The sequence below is a fragment of the Crotalus tigris genome, unplaced genomic scaffold, assembly GCF_016545835.1.
Source record: "Crotalus tigris isolate CLP2741 ecotype Arizona unplaced genomic scaffold, ASM1654583v1 scf7180000017857.1083437, whole genome shotgun sequence".
NCBI classification, from domain to species: domain Eukaryota; kingdom Metazoa; phylum Chordata; class Lepidosauria; order Squamata; family Viperidae; genus Crotalus; species Crotalus tigris.
Window position 1 is genome coordinate 360005 of NW_024096679.1, and position 18997 is coordinate 379001.

Sequence of the window (18997 nt, forward strand, 5' to 3'; positions counted from 1 at the left end):
TGATAAGGCTGCTTTACTTTGGAGAAGGGATACTTCAAACAACTTTGCCTGAGAAGACAACACAATTATTATCATGTTATAGTAACAGTCCTAGTGGCACAGTTATTAAAGTGCAGTACTGCAGGCTAAACCTGCCCACAATCTAGAATTAGATCCTTATGGAGCTCTGGTTTGACTCAACCTTCCATCCTTCTGAGGTTGGTAAAATGAGGATCCAGATTGTTGGGGGCAATATGCAAATAATGCTTACATTGTAAGTTGCCCAGTGAGTGCTGTAAAGCAGGGCTTTTCAACCAATGGTACAGGTACCACCTGTGGTACATTGGCACCTGACAGGTGGTACGCGACCATCCTAAGAAAGTGGTAGCGGGGGAGGGGAATGAGCTGAACTGGTGGCAGTACCGCACAAGCCTAAGCGAGAGATGGCTGGAGCTGCAGGGCTGCCAGGACCAGCAGAAGCATCAGGATCAGTGCTGCTTTCCAGCTGATTGGCGCTTCTTCGGGACTGTCAGGGCTCAGTGGAAGTGCCAGGATAAGCGCCAGGCTCCAGCTGGAGCTCGGCCACTGATCTTGGCGCTTCTCCTGAGCCCTGAAGAAGCACCAATCAGCTGAAAAGCAGCACTGATCCTGGTGCTTCTGCTGAGCCCAGAAGAAGCGCCGATCAGCTGAAATGTTGCAGCATCTCCAGGGTCTTGTGATTTACATTCAGATGCTTGGCAACTGATTCATATTTATGACGGTCACAGTGTCCCAGGGTCATGTGAAGTGACCAAAACCTGCTGCAACCACCCAGCAGACAGGGGGAATAAAAACCAAACACCCCCACACACCACCCCTGCTGCCAATCCTCAACAGAAACGCTCACAACAATGAAAACCTCGGACAGGAGGAAGAGTGCTGCCGGGCGGGCGGGCAGGTGTCTTGCTCGGCTGTGGCTTGGGGGACACTTTTTTCAGTGCCATTGTAACTTCGAACAGTCACTAAGCGAACTGTTGTAAGTTGAGGATTACCTGTACTTTATCACTTTTTTTCCTTTTTGGGGGGGGTCATCAAGTTTTTGACACCTTGCTAGGCAACTGGTGGTACTCAGATATTGCCATATGCTAAAAGTGGTACAATGGGTGAAAAGGTTGAAAAGCCCTGCTGTAAAGCACTTCCTTTTTTTTTAATGACCCTGTAGTCCCTATTTGAGATAGAGTTGGGGCAACTGGATGGAGCTGAGCATTTATTGGCTGGATGCCCTTTCTGACACCTATGTGGAGTTTGCAGCAGATTTTTTTTTATGTGTGTGTGCACTAAGAAATATCTGCTGCTACCTAGGATGAACTCTCAACCTATGGGGTGGTATATTAGTCTAAATGCTATTGCTATTGCTATTATTATATGGCTGAGGAAATAGCAAGATACAAAGATTTAATTCCAGAGATGCTGGCATTATCCTATAGATAATAGGAATGAATAGGAACACCAGGAAGAGGGAAAGAGAGAGTAATTCTTCAGAATGATGACTAGTAGCCATGTCAATCCATGAACTGCGATAGATCCACTTCCTCCAGGCTAATTTGCTTTCCAGGAAATCTGCTTAGAATGGAATTTTTGGTATGAAATATTCAGCCTGCCTAATCCACACACAGAAGTAGTAGATGTTGCTTGCAGGACTGCATTCTCACAGAAACATTTGCCCCCACAAATCTTTAGGATGGGCTGGGATACAGACCAAATCTGTGGGAATTATAGTGATTTGCATTGTAGAGAACTGAGGCTTTCCCCATCTTGCTGATCTCCTGGAATGTTGCAGAGTTGGAATTTAACCTATGTAGAGGTTACTGTGTCATGGAAACCTGACCTAGTTCCTCTACAAATATTTTGAATTTTGAAGCAAATCTGAGCCTGTGTAGTAAGTCCTCCAGCTTGTTTTTCCCTAGTGTGGCACAGATTCTGAATGCTCAGCTCTGTTATCTGATATGGGACAGCTACTATGGTTCAGAATCATTGTACTAAGATGGGTCTCCAAAAACAGTTTCTCAAGTAATCCGTCCTTCCTGTCTTTCTGACAATGTTTTATGGCACATTCCATGCCTTCAGTTTTTCCTTGGCTTCCTGCTTCTTTATAAAAGCAGGGTTCCTGTACCATTTGCGATGGCCCCTGAGAAAATGAGCAGGAAGTTAGGAAAAGACTTCATGACAACAGGGGAAATCGTAAGAGTATAAACAACAAGTTTAGACCAGCTTTCCCCTTATGTTCCAGAAGCCTGGAAACAAAGCAGAGCAAAGGTTATCATTAACCTTTTTTTTTCTTTTTTTGCTTCTACACAAAAAGAGCCCACGTTTTGCAGTCCCCTTCAACTTATACTGAGAACAGTCTTACTTTGTCCCTCGTGACATTTCCTGCACCGGAAGATGCATCCGGCAAAGACCAAGATTTATATGTTGACTGTACAATGCTTCCAGCGTTTTGGAGGATAATTAGTATTTTTAATTTTATTTTTGATTTGTACCTTGTCTAACATGGAGAGAGCTAAGGCAAGCCAGTTTCCCATGCCCTTATTGAAAACATTAAAGGTTTTTATTAGAAATCCACATTGCAAGTCTCATTAGTTTTTGTTTGGTTCCTTAAACTTATCCCTTTACAGGTTCTGCCAAATTTACATGTCTTATATGCTGAGGAGTCACGATTTTTCTTCTTCTAGCAAATCCTTCAAAATTAAACATTCTTCTGCTATCCTAACTCTCCCAAATATATAACGTGTAGAACCTTTCTGACATTTTTTTAGAACATATAGAAAACCAACCTCTCATATGTAATCACTACGTATTCCCAGCGCTGAGTCTTCTGATGAAGTGAATAAAGATTATTTACGTCTGCATTTTAGATTATTACAAAGAAGTGTTCGTTCAAATGTTGTGAAAAGGAGTTGAATTTCAAGCATTTCCAGTGCATCAGAAATGTGCTGCCAGACTGTTGAAATGGCAGGTTGTTCCTCCATTAAATGTTGCCTGTTTTCCTTCATTTTGCAGTTGTGCTTTGAAAAACAATATTGGAATTTAGCTTATTTAAGATTTATTTATTTATTTATTTATTTATTTATTTATTTATTTATTTATTTATGAGACTTATATACCGCTTTAAGTGCAAGCACTCTCTAAGCGGTGTACACCAGTAAGCAATGTATATATATATTTACATTGCCCCCAACAATCTGGGTCCTCATTTTACCTACCTCGGAAGGATGGAAGGCTGATATCTGGGAAAATAAAATCTCACTGAGTTCATTCATTCCCAGATAAGTGAATCCATAACTGCAAACTAAAAACAGGTAGAATCATTTATTTCTGTAGTATATTTGACATAGGAGGAGGGAGGTGTGTTGGATATATTTGCCATTTGGAGTTATTTGTAAAAATAATAAAGGCAGGATATACATACATACATACATACATACATACATACATACATACATACCCATTTCTTAATTCTATTGTGCAACTCAATTGCATAAGTGACTGCTTGTCATTTTTTTAAAATATTACCCAGCTCCTTCAATCTTTGGATCAGTCAAGTATTACAAATTCTAATTGTGGCTAACTTTTTAAATAGCTCATCAAAGTTCATAGAGTTTGGAACGGAGGTTTTAAAAATTATTCTTCCTATTTTCCCCTCTGTTATCTGCCATTCCCCAAAGTGTGCTAGCCATGGGGAATGGTGCAGTTGCCCTCACCGCTCAGCATTCTCTGGGATCCATCATGCACCGCTTACTTCAGGCGGTCCTCTCTTTCTATTGAGAGGCCCTTGCAGCTGTCATATCCAAATCATACTAGGCCTTCATTCTTGAAGCAACTTTGGAGAATGATCTTCCGCAGCTTCTGCAGCCTCAGAAAACTGGGCAAAAGCACGCCCCATTCTCATGTAACACATCCAGATGGCCCAGAGGCCACACAACAGCATACCCCTTCACAGTCTCCAAAAATCACACATGAATGGGGCATGTTTATTTGCTTATCCCTTTAAATCTTTCTTAATTTCCACAGACAGTGCTAATAAAATTTAATGCAAACGCATAGAGCTTCAAGACATTGGGGAAGGGATTAAAAATGGCAATGGACAGAATTAAAGAAAACTGTGTTATGTATGCAATTTGTGTTTCTGCTCATATGGCTCCCATAATTTTCAGACTTCCGTGACAGAGTGAGGATATTATAACTGATGCAACCTCAGACTGTAGAAATTCAATAGTCAATATGTGTCTGAGCATTCTGAGAGCAAATCTAATTTTTTTCAAGGGCACTTGTAACATCTAACAATCTGCCACCTATATTATTAAGTAGTCCTTATGGATGAAGAGAGGAGACTGACTAAAATACTCTCAAGTCACTATCAGATTTATCTATTGCTGTGCTGTAGTAATATTGCAACCACGTACTAATTGGAGCAGATCACTAGCTTAGTCTTCTGCCCTTGTAATGCTTCCCCAGCATGGCCTGTTTGCTTACTTGGGGAAAACTGGTAGCTTCATCAGCATCAACATTTCAGGGGTCTGTATGGTAGCTGACACCTGTGTAGGATCCAAATTGTACTGGTTGTGTAGAAGAGCAACAAAAATAATTTACTCAGGAAAACTAGATTGGAGCCTGCTTATTCGACAACGCACAAATCAGCTAAAAGCAAATAACTAGTTGAAAACAACAACCATTGGAAAGACAACTTATGCCAAAATGTGAGATTCTTCTTGTCAAATAAATAAGGTTTTCTTTTAGGACAGAAGCTGGAGATGCTGCAGCAGTGAAACAAGGCAGATGATTTGTGTGGCGTCTGTTTATAATAGCTAAAAGCATGGCAGACTGCAACAGAGAGTGCCTCTCCTATCTCATGATTTGAGAGATTTTCACTTGAAGGCATAAAAATTCCCAGGAGCTTTTGTTATCTGTGATAATATTTATCTGGAGAAAATTCAATTTCTTAAGATTAAATTTTGCAGCTATCTATCTATTTGAGACATTTGTGAAATGCTATAATTGGTATGAGAAGGGAGCAAGGTGAACCTTACAGAGGATTTGTCAAAGTTTGATGGCGCTTAATAAAAGTGTTCCTAAATTATGAAGCCGTGTTTATCAAATGATTGTTTCCTGTGGAGCAACATTATGACAGAAGTTTATTTCTTCTTCTTATCCTGTACTTGGACACATTTTCTGCTTTGGTTTCTCAAATAGAGCTTGAGTCCAAAACTGCCTCTAAGGAATTCAAGGATAGTACAGCAAAGACTTGTTATTATTTAAGACAATTTAGTAACTTATCAGTGACAAAAGCAGATCTCTCTCTCTCTCTCTCTCTCTCTCTCTCCCCTAAGTGACTGCACAATTTACAAAATCATAATATAAAAATGTTATTTAAAGCACAATTAAAAACAGCTTAAAAACAAGGTTAAATGTACTAGTTGAAAGTAAAAAAAAATCAAAGTTAAAAAGTTAACAGATAAGGTATTCCAGACACACTTTTCTCTGGTGTTGGTTGTTGGTTCTTTTCCTCCTTTTGTGGCAATTTTGTGTTCATTATTTGGAATTCAACTTGGCCCATATACAAACCTAAGATGTTTTGAAGTTATTCAGGTTGCATTTCCTTTGGACTTCGGTGCCCCAAAATGCACTCCCAATGCAATTTTGAGGCTTGAAGATAATAAGTATTAAGGCTCAGGCTTGGATAGGATTCCAATCTCAGGATTTAGAGTCTACAGACATGATGCCTCTGCTGTTTTCAGACAACTACTAATCTCATGAACACTGTATCTGCATATCTACTCGTGAGCACTGTATCTGTAGAGGAATTATGCAATCTTGGCCTGTCTGCTGAATACTTAGGTCAATTAACCCAGGAGAAAGCCAAATCACTAGTAAAAGAGAATCAGGGACACTGATCATCAAAATGACCTCACTAGGGTCCCTGAATTGTATCTCCAGATGTTAGATAACCGCAAGCAACCTACTGCGTAGTAATAATACAATTGACACAAAAGTTAAATACAGTCTATGTAACCCTGAGCTAATATAGATGGCCTTTTCCAGAGCTCACTGTGATGTCAGCTGTATTGGCAGGAAGATTTCATGGGATTTCTTATTTGCAGAGATTTTGACTTTGTGGATCCAGGGAGATAGAAACTCTTGCTTATTTCTCATATGGTGTCCTTTTTATAATGCCCCAAGGCCTGCTCTGATCTTCCCAATCATCTCCAAATCTGAGGGTTGCCCTGATAAATTTACTTTTTAAGGGATGCTAACTCCACACTCACCTACCAATTTGGCCAGATAGTTTTACTAAGTCATACAAGTGGACAAAATTTTTAATTAGATATATCCTTTTATTGTCCTGTTGTTCTTTCCCGAATAATGAATTGTTGTATTAAACTATTTCTCTTTTTACTGTAAAAGCTGGTTAAAGACTGATAAAGATATTTAATTTGATAATACTTGGGCAAGATTTGCTTTTCCATTACTTTACTCACTAGCTATGGTGAGAAGCGTTTCCTAATTTCATTCAGAATCACTAATTTTTTATAGATAGCTGTTGGAACTACTGTATATGTTAATGTTGTCAATTAATTGTCTTGATTTGATTTGTGTCTGAGTGTGCACGTGTGCTACAAGTGAAATTCTAAAGCTTTATTTCTAATCTAATTAATAAAACCTGCTTGCACAGCAAACCTGATTTGTTCAATGTGGATTCAGTGTTGGTGTTGATATTTAGTGTTCATCCAGCAATTATTCAATTTATTTACTTAGGATAGATTTGTCTTTGAGATTATTTTCTAAACTACTTCAAAAATTACTGGTCATCAATTTTGAAATTCTTTTGAAGTCTAGTCACCAGAACTTTCAGAGGAAGCTGTGTGGGGCCACAATTCAGTTTGCCTTGAACTTTATTTCCAAGAGAAATATTAGTGTAATCATAGTTTAGTCTTAACAGGATAAGAACCAATTATTTTCAGCAGAGTTTGCTTTCATCATAGCTGTTCAAAGGTTGAGGCTAAGGAGTTCGAGCAGTTTAATAAATAGATCTGTCTTGCCTTCACTGATTTGCTTCAGCTATGTGGGAACAATTACTGAGACATACTTATAAATAGGTGCATATAAACTTTAATTTACAGAAAACCATGGTTTGTCTTATGAAAGAGTTAAACATGCTTCAAACATGTGGATAGCTTAAGCTGAATGCCTGCTCTTTGTCAACAGGGAGAGAATAGTACAAATACATATATTGCCATAACAAATTTTCCTCTAATATACTATATTGTTAGAATACCGCTTAGGGCTGTAAAGCACTGTGAAGCGGTATATAAGTCTAAGTCAGAGGTCTTCAAACTTGGCCCTTTTATGACTTGTGGACTTCAACTCCCAGAATTCCTCAGCCAGGCTGAGGAATTCTGGGAACTGAAGTCCACAAGTCATAAAAGGGCCAAGTTTGAAGACCTCTGATTTAAGTGCTATTGCTATATTTTATCTCATCCGCTAATATTTTTAATACAGACATCCTTAACAGATCTCAGTCTTAAATTCAGATATTTTTGGACTTATGATATTTATGACTCATATGCTTCTTTTTACACTGGCTTCTGTTTCACTTAAATTTGATATTTCCTGTATTTCTTCTGAGGCACATCTTTTAACTGATCAATCTCTGTCAAATTGCTGGAGAAAAACTAATTTGTAGATTGAGTTTTTCTTTAATTTTACAGCCATGTGGCTATTGTTTCCTACTTTAAAACACTATTCTGTATTTAATCCAAAAACATGTCCTTGTTAAATGGCCTGTCACGAGGAATTAGTTAAACTAACTTTTAAGATAGTTTACACTTGATAAAGAAAAGACTGCTGTCCTCTATATCTTAAACTGGGAGTAAATCACAGGAAGCTTTAGGTAAACTTCCAAGAAGCTAAGCAGAAGCTCAGATTGCAAATATCTTTAATTTTTAATTTTTTTTAAGAAATGCTGATATTTATTTATTTGGCTTAATATTTCTCTAGACGTCCAAGGTCTCTCAGCGGTAAGTGTACAATAATGCAACTTGAGATTAAAAGTTAAAATTTAAAATTAAAACAATCAAATGAAACAAGTTGAATTCATAACTAAAATTAACAGAACCGGTAATTAACCAGCTTTAATCAGTAGTTAACTGATTTTTCTTTGCAAGAGCCAAGAATTAGTACCCTCTTTTTTTTTTTTTTTTGCAAAGAATGCATTCCAAATTGCTGGAGTAACAGAAGATTCTGTCCCTTGCCAAATTTGTGATAGATAAGATGATTTCACGAAGGCTTTCTCTCCAATAATCTGATGCTTGCTGTTTTTTTTTGTTTTTTTGTTTAACTTTGATGGATTGCTTGAGTCATGCCTGGACAAGTAAAGCATACTTATGCAATTGCTCTTGGATCTCCAGCAGCACTTAGAAAGGCTAGATGTAAAAATGAAGTAGAGCTTTCATTTCTAAAAGCGGTGAGGTGGGCATTGAAGCTTTCCTCACTGATCTTCTGTTGAAGAGTGATACAAGGATATGCAGGTAGTGACCACAACTGAGGTTGCAATTTCTGTTGCTAAGTGAGACATTTAGTGAATCTTGCTCCATTTTACGACCATTCTTGCCCCAGTTGTTAAGTGAGTTACTGCAGTGGTTAAGTTAGTAACAAGGTTGTTCAGTGAATTTGGCTTCCCCATTGACTTTGTCAGAAGGTTGCGAAAGGTAAAATCACACACGATCCCTGGACACCGCAATTGTCCTAAATATGAGCGAGTTGCCAGGCATCTGAATTTTGATCATGTGACCGTGGAGATGCTGCAATGGTCATAAATGTGAAAAATGGTCATAAGTCACTTTTTTTCAGTGCCGTAATTTTGAACAGTCACTAAATAAACTGTTGTAAGTCGTAGACTACTTGTATATCCCAGAAGTACAATTGTGCTTCCCATGTAAGTTAATTTCTTTATATGTTTTGGTTAGTATTTTCCATTTTCTGTTGTTAATGGATTCATCAAGACAAGGTTATTGAACAGTTCAGATTTGTTACTGAAAAATTAGAAAAAGCAAAATGGCCGGGTGATTGCATTTTACTTTAAATCCATATCTGCTTTGCAGATACAGAGGAAATGGTTCTGGTAGCTTTAGTTTAAATTACTGGTTTTATACATCCATCCCTCTCTTAATGTTGCCATTGCTAACATCAGTGAAGCTGCAATCCTGTTCCCAATTGCTGAACTATTCAGGTTGAAATTAGTGAGTCTACCCATATGCTTCGGATCATACACGGACTGTACTGAAAAGCTAGCGACCAATGACCAAAAAGCTGTTAAATTCACCTATTCCAGAGGTAGGCAACCTTGGGTCTTTTATGACTCGTGGACTTCAACTCCCAGAATTCCTGAGCCAACATTCTGGGAATTGAAGTCCAGAGTCATAAAAAAGCCAAGGTTGCCTACCCCTGATTCCCATTCCCATCAGTCCTATTGTTTTCACTTTGAGGTTGCATTCTAGTGGTAATTGCTGAATGGAAGAGGAAAAAAGGAAAGGAATATTGTGAATAATGCTCTCCTTAAATCCTCAGCTGAGATTGCAAGTTATATAGGTTCTTATAGAAAGACTAGCACTGTCCAGCAGATGGTGATCCTTCATCTTTCCTTGTGTTTTATTATTTAATCCCAAAAGAAAGTTGCTAGCATATTAATAAAGCTTTCAGGATGACCTGGGAAACTCCAAAAAAGCAGGACAGTCCATGAGTCATAAAAGAGCCAAGGTTGCCTACCCCTGGTCTAGGGTAAGAGAAATACGTTGGGCGAATTATTCGTTAAAATTCAGTGCTGATGGAAATTTTTTTATGGCAGATACTGGCAATGTTTTATAGCGTTTGCAAATACTGCCAGTAGCAGAGCTACATTTTATGCCAATTCCTTGGATGTTTTGTTTCTAAAGACTACTAAAACTTTAATTTACAGAACACGTTTGATGACAGAAGTCTTTCTTTACAGCTAACTCAAGATGGGATTATTGAAAAAGATATACTCTGTTTAGAACAATAGCATTTAAATTGTTTTCCTGAGACTGTAGGGGTTGCATTAGCTGGAATTATTTAATATTGGCTGGGGAATTCTTTGAGCTGAAGTTCAGACATCTTAAATATGCCAAGGTTGAAAAACAATACTGTAGGATATAATAACACAATCTTGAAAGTCTGATAGAGATGGCCTTTGCTCTCTCTTATACCAAAGAGAATCTTAAGTTTCACCCTGTCTTCTTTCCCAAGGCTCAGTGGATGTTTACCTAACTATTCTGGCGTACCTTCAAAGTTAGCTCTGCAATCCTGCACACTGAGACTTTTTTAATGAGAGTTATCTTATTAATACATTTAGATACCATCCTTTCTTTGGATGCACACTGTTCTTTCACTTTTTTTATTTTTACAACATCTTTATGAATCAGTTTAGGGCTTAGGCAGATAAATAGTTACTGGCATCAAGTCATCCATTGAACTATACCAGGGGTAGGCAACCTTGGCTCTTTTATGACTCATGGACTTCAACTCCCAGAATGCTGGCTGAGGAATTCTGGGAGTTGAAGTCCACGAGTCATAAAAGAGCCCTGAACTATACCCTCTCCTTGATTAGTGTTCCAAAGACTTGGTCATTAAACAAAATGGTCTCTAAGGGAACACATGGCTGAGAGAGAGACGCACACACACACTGTGGAGATCACTGGTTACTGCCATCTCATTCAGATATGGTCTCTTGTAGTGTTCTGTGCCTGAGAGATTCCGCTCTCTCTTTTTTGCCCCCTCACACAGCAGAGAGATGTCTTCCTGAGCTGTTTTTCTTAGGAGCATATTGGTCCCTAAAAGTGCTAATTTTTTTAACTGTTAGCTAGCTGAGCCAGTTAACAAGCTCAGTTCTGTGATCTTAATTAGTTGAATAGAACCCTCCAGGCTGCTCAGCTGCTGCCTGAAACTGATTAGACCTTAATCAGTTTTGCATTGACGTTTTTGTCAGATACATGAAATTTGGTTGTAAATGCACCCGAGTCAAAAAATGAAATTTTATTAGTGTATTTGTGCTAAATGAGAAGTGGCTTTACTATTTTTTACCTGGAATTTACCTCTTTCCCCAAATATTGTTATTTAAAATGAGAGAGTCATTTTAAATTTTCCAAGAATGTGTTGATGAGGCAGACAAATATGAGGTTGGCCTAGCCTTATATACAATATCATGTACCTATAAAATTTAGGGAGACAGTAATTCATTTTGATTGTAAGATTTGATATAAGATGAAGTTATAATCTTTTGTTTTTGTTATACTTACTTTAAAATGTCTAGTTTACTCAATTTGAGTTTAGATATGAGTGAAAGTGAAATCCTTGTAGCATATATCATCTGCTGGACATTTTTTATAAATTGCTAGTGAGGTATGACTTAGAAACCAAACAAGTCAAAGATTATATGATTAAATAGATGCTAAATTTGAATATAGTAATAGATATGCAACAATGAGAATTTCAATGGAAGAACATTTTATTCACTCCAAATAGTAGAGATAATTGTATAAGATTGATATATTACTCAGTCCTGATTACAAAATGGACAGTCCATTCTCTAAAGCAGGGCTTTTCAACCTTTTCACCCATTGTACCACTTTTAGGATATGGCAATATCCGAGTACCACCAGTCGCCTAGCAAGGTGTCAAAAACTTGATGACCAAAAAAGAAAAAAAGGAAAAAAGTGCTGCCACCAGTTCAGCTCATTCCCCTCCCCCGCTACCACTTTTCTAGGATGGCCGCATACCACCTGCCAGGTGCCAATGTACCACAGGTGGTACCCGTACCACTGGTTGAAAAGCCCTGCTCTAAAAATTGCAGAAAAAGTAATGAGCAGATTGGGTCATTCTTTCTTATTTTGTGCCAACTGGGTAAAACTCAACAATTCTGGAAAATGATTCATACCCAAATGAGACACATCTTAAAAGCTGAATTTTATTTCAACTATTTTTTAAAATTAAATTTTATTAAACATATTTCCTAAAATATGTAAAAAGTATGTACATGCAAAGTGCTGCAAGGATATTTATTGTATGCCTTTTCCTGGAAACGTTCTTTGATCTCTTTATTGGAAGAATGATTAACCAAGCTGTGGGAATGTATTCTGATGCTTAGAATGACTTAATATTTTAAAAGTTAATATGACAGTGGCAATATCATTGTAACATCATCAATTAACAATGATTGAAGTTGTCAGAAGAGCAAGACCCATAACTTTGTGTCTCCCTTGACACCTGAAGCCATAAAGGAGGAGAGGAGAAGGAGGAGGAGAAGGAGAATCTGACAGAATTTAATTCAAACTGGAAACCATTTCTAAATCGTAGTTAAATACACAAACCTGTACTACATATAACATTTGGGTTTCTTTATGCATAGAGTCTATATTTCAATTTTATGAAATTTTAAAATCAGAACACACTGTAAGATTGGAATTTATTGTCTCCTTTGGTGACACATTTTAAGTTGGGTATGTGTCCTCATATTTATGCTTTGATTAGAGTTTAATAGTGATGTCTAATCTTTTTATTTGCATGGGCACTGGTGCTCCTAATGTGCTGAAAGTACAGTATGTCCAAAAATCTGCTGTACACTTAAAATGAATTTGGTTTCCATAGTAGATTCGTGGGTTTATCAACAACAGAACACTGATGAAACACTTGCTTGAAGATGGAAAGTTTGAAATCATCAGTGAGAGATATGATTCAACATGTTTAATCACCAGATAAATCAACCATAAATTTAATTGATTTAATAGAGACTTATTTTAATTCATTATGGTATGTTTGAATCGGCAACAGTTGTTTTTCAGACTATTTTGGTTTTGATGTGTTGCTGCTTCTAAGGAACATAACAGCAACAACAGAAAAAAAAAACTTAACTTTGAAGTGCGATACTGTTTGGTTTCATCCTCAAGCTATCTTGTAACTATTCCACAAGAAAAATTCCATAAAATAAAATAGTTCTATATTGCTCACCCATCTTTCCACAGTTAGAATGTTAAAGAGCCTGAAATGGCACCTGTTTACCCATTCCATTGCTGTGCATTTTCAGCTTGTTACTTTGCAACTTATCTGTCCAACAAACACTTGTCAAATGCGGATTTCTTCCTTAGTAAAAGTTACAGGTTAGAAGTTATGTGTCTTTTAAAAGTTATGTATGCATATTATTGCTTTCACCTATGGAGGAATATAAATATTGTCACGTGGTATATTCTTTTCTATACTGCTATACCTTCTGCCACCCTTCAAGACATAATATAGTTAGCAGGTTGGATTTTCTAGTTCTCTGACTAGGATGGTAGGGTTTGAATGTGCTGGGATAATGGAGAGAGAGATAAATTATGATCCTAAGATAGTTTCATTTTGCTGGGCAGGGAAAGGGGGCATGGAGTGACAGGACGGGATGTCTAAAGAAATAATAAGCAAGGAATGGAATTTAGAGAACAGACCAGACCACAGATAATTCTATGATATACTGTAACCCTGGGAGATTTCATACTGTTCTTGTTTAGGCCTCAAAATGTACAGAAATCAGTAACTTGATTCCAGAACCAATTTTTACATGTGTGTTATTAATAAATCATCAGCATCTGGATGTAAATAATTGAACAAAAATTATTTACGACACATTGTATAGTACAGTGATGGCGAACCTTTTAGAGACTGAGTGCCCAAATTGCAACCCAAAACCCACTTATGCATCATGGAGTGCCGGGTATGTGTGGCCCATTGGCTGGGCCTGGCCCATTGGCTGGGTGTGGCCCATTGGGTGGGCGTGGCTGCGGTAGTAACGGCAGACTGGGTGGGACTAAAAAGTTCAATCAATCAATTCCAACTTTGCAAGATCTTTTTTTTCCTGCGAGAAGTTGAAATTGACTGATTGAACTTTTTTTTTTTTTTTGCACATGGTGACAGAGGCCTAAAGCGAAAAGGTTTTATAAAACCCAGCTAAAGGCCTAGGACTGGGGCGATGGCGCGCGTGCCCACAGAGAGGGCTCTGAGTGCTGCCTCTGGCACCCGTGCCATAGGTTCGCCACCACTGGTATAGTAGGAGATAAATGCAGGACATGACATGTATTCAAAACTTCTGTAGTGCCCTACAATTATTGGCTTTAATAGTTCCCAGACTGAATACGGCTATTTGAAAAATATTCTTGGTTTTTTTTCCCTCCCATTTTTCTGTTCCCCCTCCCCCTGTCCTTCTCAAAATGGCTTAGATGGAAAACTCTCTTGGCTGGATTTCCTCAGTAGTTGGGAGTTAAATCTTCATTCTAGATATTTTTATGTAAGTTTGATGTTAAGAAGCAAGGCCAGGATTTTTTGCTCTCAATTATATCCTGGTTGACCTGTTCACTATCAGTTGTTTTGCTGTTTGGCAAAGCAGGGAGCTGATAATGCAGACAGACACATATGAAGTTTGTGTACATATTGTATTTCAAAAGATGCTCAATCCATATTATGAAGTATATGTTTGTCTTGGTTTGACTGGGCCTAAACATCAGCCAAATTTCATGGTTTTGCATTGCCAACCACAATTTTGCCTAATTGGAACATAGCTGAGTGCTACTGTTGTAGGAAACATTATACGGATCTGGGGCATTATCTAAAACAGAATGCTTTTGTTAATTGTTGGTTTAGCTTTGTTTCAGGTTCTTACTCATTTGATTTTTATCTAAATATTACTTATTCTGCTCTGATTGTAAGACCTGGAAACATATTATATATGGAATCTATGAGTAAAGAATTGTGTTTCTAAATTTTGTTCAATAAAAACAAAGGCTAAACAACACCAGAAATACTTAGCATATTGGTGAAGGAGCGTGTTTTAGACATCAGCATTTGAAAAAAAACTGGACCAAATGCAGCTTCTGAAAACTAGAACAGCTGTGTTATTCATGCTGTTGAGTTAATATCAGCCTCAGGTGGGAAATACTAGTGAAATCTGCCCGAGGAGATTCAAGACAGGTCAATGCAACAATCAATGCAGCTCAGTTTGTCCTATCTCAAGGTCAGTGTTTCGCAACTTTGAAAACTTTAAGGAGTATGGACTTCAATTCCAATGCTGGCTGGGGAATTTGGGAAGTTGAAGTCCACATTTTTTTTTATAGTTGCCAAAGTTGAGAAATGCTACTCTAGTGGTACCACCAAAGTGAGGCAGAAGGATAGCTGAACCTAAGATGGAATGACTGTTGGATGACTCCCGTCTGCATGCTACTGTAGATCAAGTGTTGCTTTCTTCTGGTTGACATTATGGTTCTAATTATAATTTTGGATTTCTCCTTGAGCTCTTTGTTCATAGTTGGATGTCCATATACATTTTCTAAATTTTCTTTAAAAAAACGTGGTGTAGTTTTTTATTTAGAATTTTGTGACAATCATCTTAACAGCTTTCTTCAAGGTAATTTGGAAAGTCTAATCCTGGTGTATTGAACTACAGTTTCCTTGAGTGAACCGTGTTGGGTTGAGATTATTGGAATTAATTGTGGTCCAACACATCTGGAAAGCAACACATTAAGTAGATTACTTTAGAGATGCAATGGACTAGTTTTTAATCCAGCCAGTGAATCAGACTCATATAAGAATTCCTTGAAGACATAATGTTTGAATTTTGTGATTTAAAGACAGAAACTTCTCAGGCGTAGAACTCATCTTTTCCTCTCCCATGCTTTTCTGAACAGCTGTCTCAGTATGGGTACTGTAATTTGATACATTTTACCCTGCATTATTAGCACAATTTTGTAATGGCTGTTTTGAAGAAAAAAAAACTATGCTGTGAATTAATTTGGAGTCCTTCACACTAGCAAGGTGGTTCAGCATTTCAAAACCTTAGATATTTACTTTTATAATGACATTGTGTGTGGGAGTGTGTATTGTGTGGGATTTTCAAGTCCTAAAGTTATATAAAGCTAAAAGGGTTTGTTGGTTTTCTTTTTACTTTAATCATTTTCCAGCATTTGTGCCTTAGCCTGTTCTTTGTAATATAAATTACTCTGCCAGAATAATGGGCATGAGCCCTCAGAATGTTTTTGTAATTTGGTTGCTGTGGTAATAATATTCAGCCTTCCACAACCCTGGCATCTCCAGGGAGACCAAATTTGTTGCCGTCTTTACCAACTGGATATTGTCTATGTTTGTAGAACATTTCTGAAAGCAATTCCTAATTGTATAAGTTTGCACTGAAATATATAAATGCCCATGTTTAAGGTACAAAATAAAGTCAGTGACCTTTCTAAAACAAAAAGAAAAAATGAGACTTTTCTAAAGGCATGGCCATTTACTGTATGTTTTAATTACAATGCTGAACTTGCATTTTCCTTTTGATTAAGTGCTGGTAAATGGGTTTTTAAAAAGGGAATTATGATCTTTCTGGGAGAAAACAGTTTCAGAATATAGATTAATGGATTGTGCGATTTGATGTTTCTTATATAAAAAACACCCTGGATATACAACACTAGAGAGTTACGAAAAATAATTCTGTTCTTTTCTTTGGCACATAACTTTTCTACATGTGAAAGCCTATTTAAAAGGTAAACAAACATAGAATTTTTCTATCCAAATTTTGACATATTATAATCCAAGGTACACTTTATCACATGTTTTGCTTAAAAGTGGCCCTGACTTTTAATTAACTTGCCTTTATTGGCATAATCCTGACTCATTAATTGTGGTATGCCTCATGTACTCCCAAATCTATCCTTGTCCTTAGCCTTTTCATTTTATCTGCTGATTGTGTCCTGTTTTATTTGGTGTATCTTTAATTCTTTGACAAAGAAGGAAGTTGAATAAAAAAAAAATCTTGTTTACACAGGCCCTTAAAGGAAACATGCCACTATGTGGGGGTTAGTATGTCCTGTATTCCAAACATTGATAAGGCGAAACAAATCTCCAAAACAAAATAAATACATCTCCTGATTTACAAACAAGGAGAGCTTTTATGATAATTGCCAGAACGGAAGATTTTTGTACCTTTGAACAGGTCTTTTTCACAGTTGGGCCACACACTATCATTTACAGATGCAAAACATCCTTTCTGATGGTTCTTTTAATTAGCAAACCACCTCTTACAGTTTTCTATGTTACGTGTAGATTTCCTCTCTACAGACTCTTCAGCCTACGCTTTGCAAAAATGATATTCTCTTCTTGTGTCCTGAACAGGGTTACAAGAGGCATGTGCTTCTTGATCCTGCAGGAATCTATAATATCAAAGACTGCAAATTCAAGGGAACTATCTGAAAATGGGAATCAGGAAATCTGAAAATCTGGAACCAGGCTGCAAACTGAAAGAGCATTGTTTCTCAACCCTGGCACTTTTGTCCTGTGTGGACTTCAGCTCCCAGAATTCCACAGCCAGCAAGATTGAGAAACATTTCTGTAGCGTCTGAAATGTTTTCAGAATGCTGTATTGCTTGTTCTTCCCCCCTCTTTTTCATCATATTATGTTACTGACATTTGCGTGACATAAGACAATGCCCCCTTTTTAAGTCCTACTTTACTATGTCAAAGGGCTTAAGACTAAGGTGTTAGTGTCTCTACTATTGTCGCTCATTATAATTAACAGATTGAGTGGTTTCAAATAAGGATGTTCTTGCCAGCCCTGATCCTTGAGGAGAGCTATGCTTAGGGTGTAAAAACTATGATTTGGAAGTTTCAGGTTCAATTTTTAACTCGGTCATGAGCTAAATGTGTTCTTAAGTGTACCATCCCACCTTCATGCCCCCCCCCCTTCTGCCTATAATTTAGAAAATTCCATGTTTTGGGGGCATGGTGCAATTTTATTTGGCAAGATGCCTTCAGGGGCCTCTCCCTGAGAGTAGTACATCCTTCTCTTCCATCCCATTGCTCTTCACATTGCCTTACTTACATGTCCAATCTTGCCACTGTTGGGAGGACGAGGGCTGGAGAGAGAAAGACATAAAGAAGGTATTAATTCTTCCCCATTTTTCTGTTTCTATCTTCTTGCCTGGAAAAGACATGAGCATGCCAAATGATGCTAGTCTTGACATTTCGTTCATCAGTTAAATAATCCTTAAGCGCTGTTGACTTTGAGATTTAGCCTCACTCTTTCTCTAGAAAATACAAAAAAATATTTCAAATCTGTGAGCAAGTCTATGTGCAAAGTACCAGGTGGCCCCTGAAGTAATTAAGCGCCTACAGCAGAAGTGCTAATTATTATTGATTTATTCTCAATTGGATCAAGTGGTAGTTCCAGTGTCTTGACTTATTTGTTTCTATCTTGCAGGTTGTTTTGCATTTGAATCCAATTGCTTCAATGCATATTCATCAGAAACCATTGGTGTTCTTCCTGAACTCTCCTGTGCCTCTGACATGGAAAGTGAAAACAGAAAGACTTGCTTTGGGGATCCAGAGACTTTTCATTGTGAGTATTTGGAATATCCTGATCTTGCGTAGTACTTCATAATATTTCATATGCGGCTGATGGATATGGACAGAGAAAAATAAATGTTAATTTCAGCAAATATCTCTTAAGGGCCGTGTGGAAGCTTATTTGAATTTTTGTTTAACATGGGTGATGGTAGAGGGAGGTTATAGGATTGCCCTTACTGTGTGATTATTGACTATGGCAGGCTTCCTGTTTTGATCAGTGATGGTGCCTCTGACAGATCACTAGCTTTAGAAGACGCAGTAACTGTAATGTCAAAGGTCAAGAGGACTGTAGGAAATTAGCAAGAAACTTGCTTGCTGTGTGGTCTGCCAGCAAAACTCTTGTTGAGTTGAGCCCCTTGTGCTCAGGAGAAAGTTTGAGCTGAGGTTTTGTTAAAGGCACAAGCTTAAGTCCAGCGTGAAACCATGGCATGTTTCTGAAGAAAGGTCCAGCAGTCACCTGTTTAATAAATTACACGTTGATCATTGGCCAGGACGTGCTGTTAGTAAAGCTGACCAGACGGGTTGTTTGGGTTGAATTTTTAGGCTGTGATAT

The 18997-nt window shown here is 37.7% G+C and overlaps 1 protein-coding gene across 3 annotated transcripts in view; it reads left to right on the top strand.

The window, feature by feature from the left end:
* The window catches only part of TGFBR3 (transforming growth factor beta receptor 3), a 154350-nt gene that overhangs the window by 70663 nt on the left and 64690 nt on the right, over positions 1–18997 (top strand). For all 3 annotated transcript variants that reach the window (XM_039343517.1, XM_039343518.1, XM_039343519.1), the window contains exon 4: positions 18299–18436. In XM_039343517.1, coding sequence (XP_039199451.1) covers positions 18299–18436 — 138 coding nt within the window. The remainder of the gene's footprint in view (positions 1–18298; positions 18437–18997) is intronic.